At 28.4% G+C, this 20,739-nt stretch overlaps 1 protein-coding gene across 11 annotated transcripts in view; it reads left to right on the top strand.

Moving 5' to 3' along the window:
- The window catches only part of LOC114124218 (protein alan shepard), a 122,521-nt gene that overhangs the window by 84,268 nt on the left and 17,514 nt on the right, over window positions 1-20,739 (top strand). For all 11 annotated transcript variants that reach the window (XM_050205232.1, XM_050205230.1, XM_050205225.1 and 8 more), the window contains one exon: window positions 17,780-18,021. In XM_050205232.1, coding sequence (XP_050061189.1) covers window positions 17,780-18,021 — 242 coding nt within the window. The remainder of the gene's footprint in view (window positions 1-17,779; window positions 18,022-20,739) is intronic.

Below are 20,739 nucleotides of genomic sequence, written 5' to 3'. Positions count from 1 at the left end.
TTTGACTTTCATAAAGAGCTTCTATTATATTGGGTGGCGTGTTCAGGTCACTCCTTCACTATGTGTTTGATGGTTAATGCTTTGTGCCATGTATCGCATATTGGTTGAGGCTCTTAACTGATTAAGTAGGAGTAAGTGAAAAAGAAGTGTCCAATTCTGATTGCAGTATATCTTTTCGTCTGTTGAAATTGAAAGGGATGTGCAATTTTTTTGATTGTGTTTTATATATATATATATTTGACTTTGTTAGTTGTATAGGTATTGAACTCCGATGGTTTTGTTAAGATGAGAGGATTTTGTTTTTAATATAATTTTTTATATCACTAGTGGGTATGTTATTTATTGTGGGGCTGGGAATATTTTTTGTTGCAAGGCCGACAAATTTGTTTGATTTTCATTTCCACCGACATGGGACGAGACCCACATGAATACGATGGTTTTATTTGATCGGATTAATAAAGTCTGAGTGTTTAGGGTAATTTCGTGTTTTGAAAATGGTTGCTAAATGTTCTTCCTGCTTTATTATACATTATATTGTAGAAAATAACGAACATAATATTATCTTGAATTTGGTGGTCGATTTCTATTATCGTTATTTTTTAATCAATTACGTCTGGGAAAATGCTATATTGGTAATACTAAATTTATAAAAAATGGTTTCTCGTATCACTTTAAAACTGTCTATACCTCGACAACATATTATACATAATTCGTCTGAGTCGTAGCTGTTTTTAATGTGTTACCTACTTATACTATCTTATTCTCGTTTTTTTATTATCGACTCATGTTTTTATTTAACCTTATTACAAGTTTAAACATGTCGTTATTGTATCACTGAAACATTTTACCATTTCATGAAGTCGTTACAGATCTACTTATAAATATATATATTTTGTCTGTTTATATTAAAATATGAAATATAAATATCATTATATAATATTAAAATATGAAACTTGCTGCAGTAAATGTATAGTGAATATATTATTTAATCTGTTACTCTCTGGATATAGGTATCTCGGGGCTCTAAGTTTTCAAAGTTAAAGTTTTATCGGGCTTGTACAATAATAATTACTACCAGTAGATATGATATCGAAACTAAGTTAAAAAAATTATACAGATAATATTAAAAAATATGCACAGTAATTATTTTAGTTGTATAGTTACTGTACTGTATTATAATTTATATAAGCTATAATATTATATTATATACTAATATAATTTAATATACATTTATTTATAGGTAGGTACATAAATTATTACTACCCGTAAATGTTTTAACCGTGTTCAAAATCTCTCTCATTATATTGCGATAAAATTCATAAACCAAGCCCAACCGTAAGTCATAATCGACCGGCGACGAGAATAATTTATTATTATAATATGAATTTTTTACTTCTCTATAATAATATAGTACAAACGTCGATTTCTTTCATCTCCATCGCCTTTCCACATCGTTATGCATCATCCGTTGCATCTGATATCACAATTTCACATACTGTTCTATAGATGTCATTGTTGGAAATCGTCTCGTCGTCGTTATTTCTCAGAAAAATCCAATAATAAATCTAGAAATCTAGTTCAATTCCGCCGTGCCCGCGGTGCACTGAATACGACACTATACTCCGCTATTATAATAATTATTATATTATTACACGGTGTTTGTGTATAATATATTTGTACGATGCGTATCTATACATATAATTATATTATACATTTTTATTTTTTTTTTTGTTTTTCGTCGCAAACGGTAAACAACTGAAAAAAAAATATAATAAAATAAACCATTACTCATCGTAATAGTGTTATTTGTCGCGTTATACCCACTTTCTTCTCTTGTACACGGTAACTGCTACACAGCTCACCATCCATCGCGTAACCCGGAAAATGCGTTTTCGGAATAATAGTTTTCGGCGGGCGGCTATTCCTGGAAATTCACGTTACGCTGCGTTCGGGTAGGTGTGTGTGTGTGTGCGTGCGCGCGCGCGCGTATATACAAATAGGAAAACATGCAACGATTGTTCGCCGGACCGATTCGCGACTTGGCGAATCTCTCGGTTAATTGACCTCGTCACCGCGGCTATATTATAATGCGAGGTCTTGCAGCCCGAGTCTTCTCCGAATGTTTCCAGAGAAAGGAAAAATTAACGGTGAAACGCCGCGAAACGGGCTTTTCGGCATTTATAATATATATAGGTAGTACAACGCGTATTATACATTATTATGTCGTTATCATCGTCCAACACGTGACGAGAATATAGCCTATCGAGTTAACCAGCAAATAATGGACAAATGATCTCTTTTTTTCTGAAGTATCCAAATTTCCGTATTTCACACTTAGTCCTGAACCCTCTTTATATGAATGTACAAATCATAAGCGTTGTTAGTTTAATATCTCTTTAAACATATTATATATGTGTGCCGTAATTTGTTAGTATTTGTGCCACACAATTGTTACTCGGATTTGTGCACTCGATATCTAACTAAATTTCCACCTGGAGAAGTCCTCTAGCACGTTTAACACTTTATAAAAAAATAACAAACTTATGTTAACATTAACAATTTACTAACTCAATTACTAGGTACCTGTTATGTTATGTTGCAATATTATTATAAAATAACTTTTATTGTAAATGTTGTAAATAGTATATAGGTATACTGCTATGATGATGATTGTGTGTAGTTCATCGGGAAGCGATATAAACTATTATTAATTTAGTGTATTATAATAATATTTAAAATTTAAATATATAAAAAGCCTAAAAAGGTTAAAAAGACTAGTGTACTAATAATTATTTAACAAACTTTTTTATTACATCAATACAAACAAAACAATATTTTACTGTTTGAACATACATAAAATACATATAGGTTTATGTTCTTCCAAACAACTCCATAAATTGTAATTATCTTTTAATTATTTTTAAATATTTGTTCGTTGTGTAGTAACTGAACAGAAGGCTTAATTAACGAAATGTAATTTTGCAATGATATTGACGTTATCATAAATTATCACTGATTGACATTTTAAAAATTAAGTACCTAATAAATATTATTGCGATATCGTATGTTACAATTTAATATTTTGTATTTTTAAGCGGAAAAAAATATAATATGGATTTGATATTTTATATTCAATTATAATCAGTAATCAGAATTTAATTATATTAGATATTCTCATATAAATAATACGAAAAATAGTTTATATTTTAAATGCATGCAAATATATATTATAGTGCAATAAATAAAATTCAATGTCAAATATAAACCTTTAGAGTTTGTCGAATTTATTTGAGTAATATATTTTAAAACTTAGTAGGTACACCTACATAACATTTCACTTTTTATCCTAAAATAATAAGTACACAATTTTAATTTTTAAGCACGCAAGCGATATGATGTTTGCAAACAGTTTTCGATTTATTTAATCTAATTCTTTTCCCATAACTTTTAACCGAATACTTTTATGGATATACCAGTATCGACTTGGTTTATAATTAGTTACACTGATAATTTGAATGCAGGTGAGCGAATTCAATTTTCTAAATGTTTGACCTCAGATTACGAAACGACACTGCACGCTCGAAATTATTGCATATTATTTTATAAATAGGTACCTACGTGTTATTAAACAAACCGTGCTACATGATGGAATAACATAATCTAAATTAGCCAAATAATGTGATATGTATATACTACAAGATATAATGTTGTTATAACAGTTATTAACTGACATATTTTTGTCGTTTTCGAGTCAATATCTGGACCATATACGTTTATATGGATATACGCGTATCACATCGCAGTATATTGAAGCAATTTCCCATCTCGCAATCATCCCCATCTGGTAACAATATACATACCAATGTGTATTATATTATTATGTATTTTACGGTCCACCCTGCAAAGCTGCTATATATATTACAGACTACAGTCATTTACCTTTAAATTTTGGGATCATAATTACGGGGATTATATGATATTATATTCACCCCTTGCGAACGTGCGGGTGCAATGCTGCTATTAATCTGTATAATCTATATACGTATATATATACATAAAGTAGACGTATATACCTTTACACGAAACTGGGAAATCGTTTATAAAATATATTATATAATATAAGTTTGACAAATGACGATCTCGCTACGCATTTCTGACCTTTCTCATACTGTCTATTAAGGGCCTATTCATTTTGACAGTTTTGCAGATTGTTCGTATATTGTGTTATACGCACACTCACACATGCTCGTGCATGCAAAAGAAATCGATTGTCAAATACACTGCTGCTAGTGCTGAAGGATATCTTGAGAAGAAAAAAAAGACATTACCGTACAATATAATATATATTATGTTCATACATATATTATGCTCGCGGGTAGGTACTAGATATATTATATTATGTGCCGTGTTACTGACGTACTTTTCGATCTTATATTGATTGGCTGACAATCCTCCGCCCACGTTATCTAGGACCCGTGTGTCAAATATGTACAAATATTATAAAATCAGTGTATGCATAGTGCACACTGCTCACACTTACAAACTTATTTATCATATTATATACATATTTCTCGTATATGATATTACCCCTTGTCGTTTTTGTCCCTTTGTAATTGCGTACCTGAAAACATCACTGATTTGTATATAGGTCACTCCGCCACTCCGGTAAAGCATTTTTTCCCATTGACACTATTTGTACATGCGTGAAGCTCTTCATCTGAATCAAGTCGGTTTTGATATATCTAATAAATCGCCTAATTTAAAAATAACCGTTTTGAATATTGTTTAATTAAATTCTGCAGATAAATCTTAGTGTATATGAATTTAGCCTCGCCGGGAGTCGTCTCTATTGGAAATTTAACCATATACTACGTAGTTAAAAGAGCCTAATATATAGGTAGTTGAAAATTGTCTATGAGTAGCAAGCTTTTTTTATTATAATGTCTGTATATTAACTATTTAACGGGCGATGCCTATTTTTCTGAATGATAGATAAGTTGTTGCTGTATGTTGTATTTAAATGTATTTAGTTATCATCAGTCATCAACTGTATAAACCAAACCTATGGTTATCTATGATAGATTGGATAGATCTCTCGGTGTTTGTCTAATATTTTTTCAAGCTAAAAGTGCAGTAAAGCTTAAAGTTGATATTGAATGTATTATTTACAGTCGTCAGTCATTTCCAACAAAAATCGATGTCTTATTGAGCAATCCACTTGTAGTGGATTAGATATATTGTTGTTGTTTCCTCATAGTTGAGTACCCAAAAAAATCACTGCTGTGTATGGTGTGTGGTCACTCCGGCTAAGCGTTTTATACCACTGATTTATTATACATTTTTCCCCGTACGCAAGGAAAAAGTTCAAGACGGTTTTAATAAATTAAATATTGTTAGTAGATAAAAACTGCGTCCAAAACTTATAAACCCGTTTTTTACATTTTTTTAATATTTCATCTCATGAATTATATGTTATTATTATTATTTTGAGGCCAAACACTCGAATCGTATACTATTCACCACTGAATAATGACTAGATGATGTCGTATGACGGAGTAATAGCCTATTGTTATTCTACATACTATATATACATCTAAGCTTTGTAATGTATAAAATGCATATATTTTATACTTTATAGATCTGTATAATATGTATAATATAACACTGTATACTGTATGTGTATTTCTATTAATATTATTATCATCATTTTTATTATAGAGAACTATTATATTACTAATGAGTTTAATCGTTTTGTATGAATGTATTTTGATTTCGAATGAATTTCGAATTTTTTTGCGTGCAGGTATATAATGCAAAGTCATATTATTATAATAATTAACAATATAGTGTAGCCCATGTTGATACTCGTGGTATATCATTGAATCTGTTTGATTTAAAAAAATTTCGTTTTTTTCTGGTTATATTTATTTAATTATTTATAATAAATAGGTTGAAACAATATAATTACTACATAAATAGATTTTATCTCTGTAATAATTTGTTAGAATTTCAAGGTTAATTCGTATATATTTTTTTCAATTTTCTACTTTATTGCGAAACGCTTATATTGTTGGTTTGTTTAAATAATAGTTATTTTGCTCGTCATTAATAGCAATAATAAAAAAATAGAATAACTTGAGTCAATAGTCTGCATACCTTTAGTCGAGTAAAATCAATATGACTTCATCGTAGACTCAAAGGTATAGTTATTTGATCAATATTGATACGTATCAATATTATATTTAGACGGCTGAGAACGATACTTCTTATATTTGTTAACCATAGTCCATAATCAATAGCACAAATTAATTGTACCTCGATACTTACACACGATTTTTAAAAACGTGTAGTCCATTATTCCTAATGTTTTGCACATAATCTTTAAAAGCTCCGTACCTATATATTATCCGTTTCTCTTCTCTAGAAAACAAAAACTGTCTCTCTCTTCTCCAAAAAAAAAAAAAACACCGTTTTTAACTTGTCATATTCATAGATATGTCTATTAAACAACCTTCCACAAATAAATGAGCCATCATAAGTGCGCGTGTACAATAATGCACCCTTTTACGAAATAATGTATTAATTATTATTATTGATATTCTGATCACCTTGTATTTATATTCATTGTATTATTTCATTAAACAGTTCTGTGTATTTACAATTAGTTGGGCATCGATGAGTCACGTGATTGCGACATGCTCACATGACGACAACATAATTTGCCCTAATCGTCAGGAAAATTACATGTTATGATCGTCATCGACAGATTTACGATTGGTATACCTTATACCGTTTTTTTAAATCATCTATACTTGCTGGAATTTTAAAAATTTTAATAGATAAATTTAACGGGACAACGGTTTCTTATACATTTTTTTTTTTGTATTGAATTTTTTTGATTTCACAACTATAATATATAGTCATCATGACCGATGCGACGATGGTTTCTTCTCTTTTATAAATATATTATCTATATTAAATATTTAGTTATCCACGTGAATAAAAGTAATGAAATATTTGTTTTATTTTAATCTATAAAATTCTATTCGTATTTCATGTATATTTATTATATATACATTCAGTCTATATGTTTTTATTGAATAGTATATATAAGTAAGAACATTAACACTTAATTAATAATAATTTCTTCTGAAAGCCTCATTAATTTAATGCTTCGTGTAAAATTAGAGGTTTACAAAAAAAAATAATAACCATAAATCATTATGATAATAATATTTTCAGCCACTGCTTGTTTTAGAATTGCCAATTTGTTTTTTATCATATTATTTATATTAATTCTTGTTTTATATTTTATTAAATTGTACATACGACATAGGCCAATTATTGTTTATCCGGTTATTTGGTCACGGTGAATCCTTTTCAAAAATGTTTACAGTAATCATTGGACTTGCTGAAATTTTACATTAAAAATTGTTTACCCTATAATTGGACCACATTTAACGAATTTTTATAATAGAATTCGGTAGTATTTTCATTTAAAAATTAATTTTCATGTTACACCTCAATATACATGTTTTTTTTTTACTTTTTTATTGAACGTGAAAACATAAATTTACATTAAAATTAGAATCATATACACGTACACTTGTTGACCAGAAAATAGATTTTAGCTCAAAATAATTATATAATTAATAAAACAAAGAAATACGATAGGTAAAGGAGGAAAAATAGATTTTATTTTGTTAAACCAGTATTACGTTAATAGTAGTTTTTGACTACCTATTGTTAAATAATAAAATTATTTATGTGACATTAACTGTATATAGCTTTATGTATAATATAAAACTATATAATATATTATAATATTTTATATTTATTTCGGAAAAAAAAATATTATTCGAAACAGAGAGATAAAATATGGCCTAATTCTTAACATATAATATGATTGTTTTAAATAAAGTAAGAAGTCATTCATAAGTTAGGGTAAATGCATATCTTATTATTGTGAGTACATGACTTTATCTACTTGTACATATGTAATATGTATGCACCTTCTACACTATAGGTGACTATAGTAATACTATATCACGTTTTCAAAATTTAAAATTATAACGACAGATTAATAATAATAATAAAACAAACTATAATACTACGATACTACATTGTTCGATCAATATTTTAATTATTGTGTCGAAATCTACTACAATATGTATAGGTATAATATATTATTATTATTTTTATTATATTATTTGTATAGGTGCACCGCACGCATTTGTGACGGTAATCGTTTCCATCGGTTTTCGATTTTAATTAATTTTTTAATTATTTAATTTACGAAATTAGGCATATTATGTATATAGTATAATATAAAACAGGTCAACCACGTAAACTTCGTTACTCAGCGTCTCCCGTTATTTTGTATGTCTGTATTTTTTATCCGAATTTTCGGACGTTTTCTCGAGACCACATCGACGAGAGCACTAAGCCGTTGTCAAAAATACTTCTCTGTCAGACTTTAATACATATTATTATAGTACACATACTACAGCACACACTAACCATATACTCAACTATAGGTACCTATTTATGTATAATTATAATGACAACAACAATGGTATCAATAGCATATATATAAAAGGAGTAGCGGTGTGCAGCCCCGGGTGGGTGTCGACCAAAGTTGGCCGTATTACGAGCAGTATTGCAACGAACTAGACGTCATGTCTGGGTAAACAAAATGTAATATATTATAGGCGGGTTACCCACACATGATAATATATACATATATAATATGACGATGGTGTGTGTATGCTGGCGAAAGCTGTTAAATTAATTTAACCGCGTTTATATTATATAGGTGTATATATGTATTATACACAGGTACATGACTCGATTAAGTTTTATGTACGAGCATATATAGCCATATACGGTAGGATTAAGGCGTGAGCGGTGTAAGCTCCAGACTACAAAACTGTGATTGACCATACGGATTTGTAGAGACATCGCAATAATATTTTTTTTTAATAATATATTTTTCGCAACACAACACAAATTTTCTATTATATTATTAAAATAAATTGTATTATTCGAATCGCAGCACGGCGAAGAATACGTTTTAAAATTTAATTATATTATATATATATTTAAAATAAAATAAACTACATGCAGTTTTTATTTATTTTGTTTATTGTTTTACTTTTTTGTTCGTATACGTCAAATAAGTTAAACATATTATTTTTCCACTTATTCGAGTTGAACAATAATAATAATATGGTTTTTAAATTGATTTTAAAGTGTATGAATGTTGTACTTACAATAAACTTATATTATAACAAAAAAAATATTATTAAAAAAAAGTATTTTCACAATGAACACCAATAAAATATAGGGCACCCCAAGTTGTTCACCGCCTACGAGCACTATAGATATTAATCTAGGTCTGTAATGTATTACAATACAGAGTGTATTGCCATATTCGTCCATTTTATACTGACAGCTTTTTTTTCATTTAATATTTTCGAAATATGATTTAAGAAAATATTTTTTTTAATAGAAATACACAACACACATTATAAACATTTTTGATATTTATTAGTAGATAATATTTTATTGATTTTTATTAATATTCTGTTTAAACTCGGGATGAAAAACAAAATATCTTCACGTTTCTATAATTAATGATATTATACTACTATTAGAGAGTTAATTTATGTAAATATTTAAAAAAAAACTTGAATCACTATCATTTATATTATGTATTCAAACAGTTTTATGTACATTTTAAAGTTTAGGTAGTAGGTACCTACTAGATGGACATATTAAGTTAGACGAGTGGGTGTGGACGAGTACAAATATACGACAATACGTTATCCGTACATAGTAGGTATATACAGCTGAATAAATGTATAATATGCATATATGTATAGGTACTGTACATACACTATAGCGACTATATGTATATACGCCCATAATATATATAATATTTCACTCGAAGAATCGATCGATGAGTGTTGCGGTCCTCACTCCCATTTTTGCCTGACCTAACAGAGAAAACACTCCTTAAAAACGATTGTAAAAATAAAAAACCATATATCTCGGTATCGGAAAATACAATTTTTTTGAGTAAGCAGCTAGGGCTAGCTGCTAGATAGGTGGGGAGGTAGGTAGGTGTATATATTAAAAAATTCCAAAAATCGGTAGGTATTCGAGTAAATGCCCGCATTATTAAAAGATAAATGGGTGGTACAAATATAGGGTGGTTATGAACACGCTTAGTGAATCGCACTGTATATATTATATATACGCAATATATATTAATATATTGTATTATTATATATATATATATGGTCTATATGCGTCGTCGAGTCTGAATTCACCGGCCACCACCTCCCCGTGATGTGCACAACAATATAATAATGGCAAAGGCTGCTGCGGTGTCGCCGGATAGGAAAAGAAGTATGATTAATTAGTGCACATTATTATACATATATAATATACGCGTACGTGCAGTATACACTATTGTATATATTACACACACACACACATGTATAATATCGTTTTTTATGAGCAAAAATATAATATCCTCTCGGAGAGGATTTATTAACGAACTATTCAAAAAAAAAAAAAAAATACCTATATTTTTGACGAACGATTGTTATACGAGAGGAGACGTGCGAGGAGCTATATACAACACACATATATATTACGATGCGTATATGGGCGTGAAATTTATGCCACTCTCGGTATAGGTGCTTGAGTGGGGAGAGACTCGTTCAAATGCCATTCGTGACGCCGCACCGTTAAAAATATTTGGTTTCCCATATTATTATGATCGTCATTATTATTATTATATATATTGGAAGACGAACGCCGTTTTCGTGCTAAGAAAAATTGCATTCCGTATATTATAGTCGTCGTCGTCGTCGTCGCCGTCGTCGGGTTAACGGACGGCGTCTGTGCGCATACATATCATATATAGCGGTCTTCGAAATTCCAACCAAGGCCATTATATTATTGCAGCGAAACGTGTCTGAATCGTGTATCTCGAACGGTAAACTCGTAGTCAATCCTTTTTGTAACTACTGCAGTAGGCAGTAGTATATTATATAATATTATGATATTAATATGTTTTATCGATTTATCATTCATAACTGTGGCTGCGGTATAGTATAGTTGTCCTATTTTGTGGTGTTTTCAACAAATATTTTTTCTGGTCAATACTATGTTAGCACAATTATTTTAATCTATTATCTCTAATTTAAATTAAGCGTACTTACTCGTATAGTATATTATTAATGTACAAAACCAATTTTTTCAATACTTTCGTCTGTAACGTTTTCGAATGTAGCTGTCATTATTATAACTTCATTGTTTTGTACGTAGTGCACGATGTTGCAGTATAATCCCATCATTATTGTGTTATCAATTATTGCAAGATTCTTGCGCTTGAATTCTCCGGAAATGTAGTAATCTAGCGAGTGCTATCAAAACCATTTCCATATTTAATAACGATATTATTGTTGTTCTCTTTCGACGACACGCGATAATAATATCTAAGTTGGTTTCACTCATATTTTCAACCGTTTTTGTTGCATTTTTATCTATATATTTTAATTTATTATAATATAATACAGACCCATACACCCGCTTATTTTAATGTACCCATATTCTAACAATGTGATAGCTGACCGCTGCAGGTATTCGTTCCGCATTCCTTAGTAATAGTAATAATAATAATAATAATAATAAAGATACCTATGACATTTATGATATTATTATGTTTCGGTTATTAAAAAAAAAAAAAAAATGCAATATTTCATTTTACGGTGTATAATATAGATGTGCTTGTGGCTGGACAAGTCGAAAAACTCTAGGGTTTTATAGTAAAACTTGCATGTATATAATTTTATATATTATACTATTGTTATAGTCGCCGTATGGTCAATAGTACGTATATTATATTATACTATCTGGCTTAAAAAAAAAAAAAAAGAGTAAACAATACAGTATACAATTACCGAGAAAACCAAATGATAATCAACGTAGCAGACTACTGCAACATCAATGCCACATAATAATACAGTATACCGTGTACCCACTCGTGTATTTTTTTGAAATCATAGTATAAAGAGCTGTACATAAATATATAACAATATATTACAGCTGTTTTTTACGTGTAACTGTGTAAGTAATATCTGGTATATTATATTGCTTCTGGGTTAACATAATATACAAATCTGGATGTTAAACAATTTAACGCGCTCTTGTTTTCCACGCGCCGCATCATGTACTAATTTAAATGCTGGCATAAATAAGTTAAGAGTTTAAGATTAAAAGTTTTAATTTAATTTAAGGTAATCTGAACTTTTTCACTTAATTGATATAAACTTAATAAATAACAAGTCGCTTCAATGTATAATCCACGGTACACGTGTTTATAAATAATTAAATAATAAATTTAACAAAATAATAATTGATGATTAAGGTTGTGAAATTTAATCCATTTAAACCCCTGAAAAGAAATAATATTTAGTTGTTGAAAAATACATTATAAAATGCATCATATTTTAATAAATCATGATTAAAATAATGTAAAATAAAAATCCATCAAGTCTTAGGTATTTTTAGTAAAAGATCTTATATAATTAAGTATGCACAAAATACCCCTGAAATATTTTTACAGCTGATGAAAATAACTAAAAATATTGAAAAAATTAAAAATATTCTAAATAAATATTTTAGAATTTAATTTAAAAGGTCTTAATTCAAACTTTGTTTTGAGGATACTAAGTTGTATAATGATTATTTAACTGCAATTAAAATTGTGCAGTCTTATTGATGATATATAAAAGGAAACAAAAAATTAAATTCGTAAATTTGCTTCTTGTCAGCCATAAAATGATTCTATTATATTTTGATTCTGCCATTTACGAGTACGGTATTTATTTAATAATAATAATTATAAAAAAAATACTTTGACTAAAGTACACTTATTGTTAGTAAGTCAATATTTAATTTTTATATATACAACTCGACTGAGTAAAAAAAAATTAATTAAGCTCTAACTTTAATTATTTTCATTACTTTTCCATTGACTTGATTTAGTTAGAAATAATATCGTCTATTTGACTATAACCATGCCTAATTTAAACTCACTCACAATACATCACAGATATTACATTACCCACCTACTGTGTTTTGTCTATTTAATACATATTACGTATATGACACACAGCATTAACCAATTGCGTATATATTATACAAGAAGACCCATTTCACGACGATAATCCACACGCTGATTTGGTCCGATGAGCCCTGCCTGCAGATAATAATGTAATTACTCTCGGTCGCGTTCATAAAACGTATATAATATGTATATAATGGTGTCTTAAGTACAACGCTCGGTGGCTATAATTATTTCACCGTATTATATTATACTGTTATGATGATGATGATGATGATGACGTGTAACTGAACTCGGTCATCATCTATAAAGTGTGTGTGTGTTGAAGGATGCTAAATTTTCTACAAATTTGGAAAAAAAATTGATTTTATATATAGTTTCCACCAAAATCGATGTATTTTATAATGCTCGTCATTTTAAATTTTCTACGTATTTCTATATCTTACCGATCGATTTTAAATAAACTAATTCACTTTTAAAAACCTTTAGTGTATCGGAAACATGTTTTTATTTTCAATGGACAAAAATGAAATTCGTGTTTGTACTTAGGTATAAGTTGTTTAGTTATGTTTCTTTTTCCTTTTTTCTAAGCAATTTTTTTTGCCTAAATTAGTACCTATAGGACTGGATAGCTAAATTTAATCGCCACCCTGTAAGTTATTATATGGTTTTATTTAAGTCAATAATAAATTATATTTATTAAATAATTGAATTCTGCAGTATATAATTAGGAAATAGCGATTTTATTATCTGCATTTTGAATGTGCGCAAATGAGTCATTGTCGTCGTTATTTCCAACATAAAATATTTGATATGTGTAGCGCCAATTACTGTTAGTGTGCTTTCCGGTACGCCGGCAGAATTTATTAAAATAGTTTTCACTTGTAAGTGTATATAATACATTAAATACAAGGTGATTTGTTAATCACAAAACTGTTATTTCATCGGTTGACTTAAAGCATTTTCTTTGGTTCTACTTTTTTTGTTTATAATTTTCTGCTTGTATTATTAACTGATCCACGAATACACCTGTATTCATTTTACAATGAGGTGTTTATTATTTTTTTTTTTTTTTTTGAAGATATTTTTGCTAAAGAAGAAAATAAATCATAAAACCATCAACTTTAAAGGAGGTTTTATGCAAATTGAATCAAATTGGAAAGTTTGTACTTTGGTGGGTCAAAAGTAAACATTTATCAATGTTATTTTAAAATAATCGGTGGGGGAATACAAACATTTGTTACAACGTTAGTCTTGTTATTGAAATAATTGCTTGGTAACTTTGGTTACCAAAAAAAAAAAAAAAAATAGAACGTCTCCACTCTCGTTTTTCACTTACACAATGATGTTTTATTATTGAATTATAACATCCATTACATCCATTACAGTGCCTATATTTAGTGACACGTGAGAGAACCCTCAACACTTGCTTGTACAAAGAGTATAGTAACCTAGTTGACGGTATTTATTATTTCACTTTTATAAATTATTACATTTAATCAACATTTTTAATTGTGTATTCCTAAACAAAATATTTTTGTAAGACTGTAAAGAGTTTAAAACATTAATAAGTTGTAAGTGTTTAAAAAGTTTAGATGAGTGGAGTAGTGCACCAACACTTTGCCTCTACACTCCGTTCGTGTAACATTTATAAATGTTTCTGACTAAAACTGGTTTGATATTCAATTTTTATGAATCGGAATTCTGAGTAAAACATTCTACTTCACAATGTGAGATTAAAAACGAATGTTGTCATTAGAAAAATATAATATCTTGAAAATTATAACTATGTATACATCTTTACAAAATAATGAAGAAAAATATAATTTGTTGATGTTATTAGTTAGATTGTTATACAGACTTATAAGGGATCTTAAATATGCCATTAACACGTTACATTAACGAGAAAATGTTTAATTTATGATAAAAAATTATGCTGTAGGTATATATTATGCATGTTTTACACATATTATGATTTAATATGACTAACTATTAGTCGTCGTAGGTTGCATATTATTAATTATTATTATAATTATACCCTGTAGCGGTGTTTTAGTTTTGCGGCTGGGGCAGGTTCGGCGTATACGACGTATATATTACAATCGGCTGTGCGCACTATAAGCCTCAAGTTTTACGACTTCCATCCCAACGGACAAACTTTGCGCCCGTCATTGTATTTTTTGTAAATAATAAATCACGCAAGCCTCGTAACCGGCTGTATAAAATGTGTAATATAGTGTAATTACATTGTAGATGTGTGTTATTACAGTGTCGCGTTATCGCCAATTGTGTACTTATCATTATTCGAGGGCATGTACACGGGTGATTCACCAATCTCGTTTGATGTCATTTTGTACTACAATGAATTCATTAGGATTCTGAGTTTGAAATTTTCAAGTATACATATATTATACATGTTTTGCAAATGAAAATATTTTATTTTGTACATTAAAAATCTACTAGTTCGAATTTCAATATATTATCTATTTAAACACATCGAAATTTTCAAAAAAGTTACTAGACTCAAAATGTACAGGAAATGGGATGGTTCATATTCGATAATACGTGTTTTAGAATCCCTCATAAAATCACAATTTTATTAAATCGGAAAATCGCCCTATGTATAATTATTATTAATATTATATGGTGTTTGAATGTTCGTAATTATTACTACACACACGTTTTGCATATATTATATTATGATATTATAATTATTATAATATGACCGCGATGCAATATTTTGTCCGATTTCGTTCTTATCGCTGCCAGACCAACGACCCGCAATCGTTGTGGTAATTATAATTCGCAGCAACTATTAGCTATGGATCCATTTCCATAGGATTCCCGCTATCCACATACAATACGATTATTATTGAACACGACTCGCTTTCGTTGTATTGTTTCGAGTCCATTCATCTGACTTGCGCATTGGGGACTATTAGAACAATATACCTAATATTGGTAAATATAGTAAAGCAATTGTTGCCATTGTTTAAGTTGTTTTGATAATAATAAATAATACGCAAACACTATATAAACGGTTGACTTTTATCGGTTTTCTTTATATTTTCGTAATTGCAGTCCGGTGACCGTTTGATGAGCGCGTGCGTGAATGTGCGTTTCCCGAACTTTAAAAAAACCTAATCTAACTGAGTGAGTCGACGAAAATCCTATAGGTACGCGATATCGTGCAATACTACCTATATATAGGTACATAAAATCGATAAAAAAAAAAAAAAAACAAAACAAATAAATTACATACATACCTATATATATATATATAAAAAAACAAATAAGACGAAACACGCAGTAAAAACCTATGTTATAAGCCCAGCGATAAGATATACGTGCATACAAAAATATAATAGCATGCAGTATTAATGGTTTCTCGCCGACCTTGCACAATAATGCATTGAACATTTGAACTATACCTATAGGTAATATATATGCTGCAGTTCGCATTATGCATAATATATGTGCAGGTCATTGAGTTTCAAAAGAAAACTTTACTCATTTTGGTTTCCGTTCTTCGTGTCGACTCAAATGCATTTGTATGTATGTGTATGTGTTTTATTTTAAAAGCGGCTTCGGACAGAGGGACGGAGAACACTGCGCAGTTGAATAATATGGGAGTTCGTTACGAACGAATATATATGAAAAGCCGTATAGGTATCGTAAAAATATGTGTGCAGGATGCATTATATTATAATGTACAATAGGTACCCCGGTGCTTCGAAAATAGATGAAAAAATTGAACGGATTTTTCTTTCACTTACCGTAAGCACACCACACGTTTCATTTCAACCGTCAGACATTTTCGTTCGCCATTTCAATGCCACGTAATAATAACAATGTAGTGAGGAATCGTATTATACTCGTATACGTACCTAGCGCAGTAGCGCGTAGGAAATAACACGTCAGATTTTACCTATATATAGTATTAATGTTATAGAAGTGTGGAATTCACGTAAAATAGGTAAATCTAAATATTTTTTATCAGCATTCTTTTAATTTTCAAATAATGTACGATACGCATTTAATTTCTTACCGTCTTAAAAAAAAACTTTTATTAAATATGTATACCTATGCTGTACAAAATACAAGTATTTTTTTCTATTTACAAAATCTGTTATTTAAATGTTTTATTGGAAAATGTTTATCATTATTTTTGAATAATATAGTTATTATATGCTTGTAAAAACATTTACAATGAGGGGGTCGTACGAATTTAACAATTTGAATTTACTCTTACCAATATGGAAAAATAACATCTCCATAATCATATACCTATATCATATGATGACAACTATAAGTTTTAATATTGACTAAAACGACCTACCCTTGCTGTCAATAATCTCAAAGGCAATATTATTTAGGGTGTAACTTATATAATATTACACACTTGGAATTTGAAAAATGAAAAAAATTCTGATTAAACGCACAATAATTTTTATTTGATGGTAGGTATTATACTTAAGTATAATATACGTGTATCGGTGGTTTTCAAAAATAGTAGGTGGTAGCTGTTACCTATATGTATATATGTGTTGGGAATTTTCAAATTTTGGAATCTTATGCGATAGATTGATATGTGACACCTAATAAATTAATAACTCATTTATTTGTTTTTATTTATAGTACACCAACAGCAACAACAGAATACCTACGGCCTCTTCCCCAGCTAACACCAATAATAGTAGTTCGAGCTCAAACACTAATGGCGGAGCTTCGTTGCAATCGTCTAATCAGCCGACCACCAGTTCACCGTCGTCAGAATGTCAATCGGCCGCACCAGCACAGCAATTGTCCAAGACCAACCTTTACATACGCGGATTGAACCAAAATACAATGGACAAGGATTTGATCACCATGTGTTCGCAGTGAGTAAAATAAATAATACTATTATTTAAGTTATCTGCGTCTGCGCGCGTATAATGTGTGTGTTGAGTAGGTATATAAATTATAAGATACTCAACATGATGATTACCTACAATTATACTAAATTCGTTAAGCATGAAGTTATGGGCTGGTATAAAGGATTACCAATAGGTGACATTTTTTATGGTTCGAACATCGAAATATATCTTTCGATTATTATAGGGCTGTAAGTATTTACACTAATCCGGCTTACCCAAAAACAGATCATGATTTTGCACTAAAAAATGACGTTATATTTATTAATTTTAGTTTGTTTCTCAAATATTGCCGAAATTATTTTCCTCAAAAAAAATTTAAAAAAATACACGTCATTGTAAAACCAAGATTAGGTGAAAAGTACACCCAGAGTCTGAAAAATCTTTAAGTGATCTATAACATTTTTATCTTAAGTATAGTTTTTGAAATCCAATTTTAAATTATTCTTATTGTTTATTCTATAATGGTTGTTTACTACGTTATATTCTTCATTAATACTATAATAATAATATAGTAAATAGAAGTAGTATCTTAATATAAATTACAAATTATATATACCTACGTATTCTCAGTTATAGATATACTAATAATGTCATTGTGACAATTAAAAACTAGTATATTTTACATGATAGGTACATAATATTATACGTAGTAAATTTAAAAAGCTGTTACTTGTCGACGTTAATGTGTTTAAATAATTACCTACTAAAACTCAGTGAAAGTAAAAGATTTTTTAAATTCTGAATGGAATGAAGAATATATTGGTTTTACAATGATGTATTATATTTTATAACATAGTATCTTACTTGGTCATAGCTTTTTTAAGTAGTATAAATCAAACGTTCTTTCTAGTAGTAAATTTGATTTAGATTGTACTTTTATGTATATATTCTGATTGTATAATATATGCATAGGTATATTTGAGAAAAACAGGAATGACAGAAAAACAGTTTTTGACAAAATAAATTTTGGGTTTTTTGTTGTAATAATTTAAAAACTAATATCTTGATAAGCTTTTGAATTTAAAATTTTAATAAAATTCGATAAAATTCACAAAATCACTAAAATTTGGAAATTATTTTGTAGTTAAAAATGTATTAGGATTATCCTAAATTATTTTTACAAAAAACTTAAATTTAAAAATATAAAAATATAAAACTTCTCTTTTTATAGATATTCAAAATTTAAATTGTTATAAAATTTAATATTTAAAAGATAAATAAGGTTTTCCTAAATGTTAATTTTAAAACTGTTTGTTTGAAGCTACACAATAACGTTCACCAATACTTACAAACTACTTATACTCTAAAGTAAAGCAGTGTATATTAGTATAATAATTTGTATTAGTGTGTGTAATATGTATATTGTGTACATTTTCTACTTGTTAATAAAGTTTACGGGTATTATGTAAGTTAAGAAGACATGATGTTACAATTTTTAAAACATTTCTAACGTTTCTACTCAAGTCGATGTATTATATTTTATATATATATATATTATGTGTGTGTTTAAATCTTTTGTATTTTACGCAATTTCATACCATATTTTGTTTAACCTTCTACATATTGAATTTCATTGAAATCCGCTTACACTATATTGTTCTCTTGACTTAAGCTAAACATAAATCAATGTCGAAAATAAATAATTATATAGTACATAATAAATAGTTCATTTTCTCAAGTTACAAAGTAATATTTATAATATTTGATAATAATTTAAAACTAACTTATTTATGTAAGAAAATTATAATATATATATTATATCTACAATCTACATATCTATTTTTCTTATTTAAATAATTTCCACATAAAATTAATGATTTTGTAAAGAAAACTTCTTACAAAAACATGTTATAATAAGGTTATGCAGTATAGTTTAATTAATTCAGTAAAACTTCATAAAAAAATTAAATACATTATAAAATATGCATGTAAAATTGTAAAAACATCGATTTATTATTATGCATTTTAAAATAATCAGTCTAACCGTAAAAAAATGCCACCATATATTACCACTTTATGTTCATTTAGTTTTTATATAATAATATTTAGTATCTAATTCCTTGTAAAAAGTACTTTTTATATGAAAGAAAAATCTTATTTAAGAAATCAATGAACCTTACAGCCTATATGATATATATATATAATATTAAATCAAATACTTTTAACCACAAAAGTAATCACGTATATAACAAAGCCTTTAAAAGAGATGAATAAAAAACTTATTTTAATCGGTTGGTACTTTGATTTTCGTTACCACTACAAATACGACCGACTTTATTCATTTCAAAATGTTTTTTTTTTTTTTTTGTAATATTCTTCCATGGTTATACCGTCAATTTATTTCCGAATATAAATATATATATTATATGTTATACGCATATTCAACCTGATTTTGTATATAATATATAATATATATATATATATCAGTTGTGAATTAAATGTAGTATCGAGTTCTATGTATAAAGGGTATATTTGTAAGACTTTGATTTATTCAAACTTTTTGTCGTTTTATATGGATTGCTTTTGTGGATGTAATCCTCGCTCGGTTCTTGAAACTTTATATTGGAATTCTCTTACCTAACCCACTTACTCGTGTACACTTTTAAAACCAATATTTTATCAATGTTTTCTATTTATTATTATTCGTATTATTTTTTTCATCGTTCTGTAACAGTAAATATA

Source organism: Aphis gossypii, chromosome X, assembly GCF_020184175.1.
Source record: "Aphis gossypii isolate Hap1 chromosome X, ASM2018417v2, whole genome shotgun sequence".
In the NCBI taxonomy this organism is placed as follows: Eukaryota; Metazoa; Arthropoda; class Insecta; order Hemiptera; family Aphididae; genus Aphis; species Aphis gossypii.
This window is presented reverse-complemented; position numbering and strand designations above follow the sequence as displayed.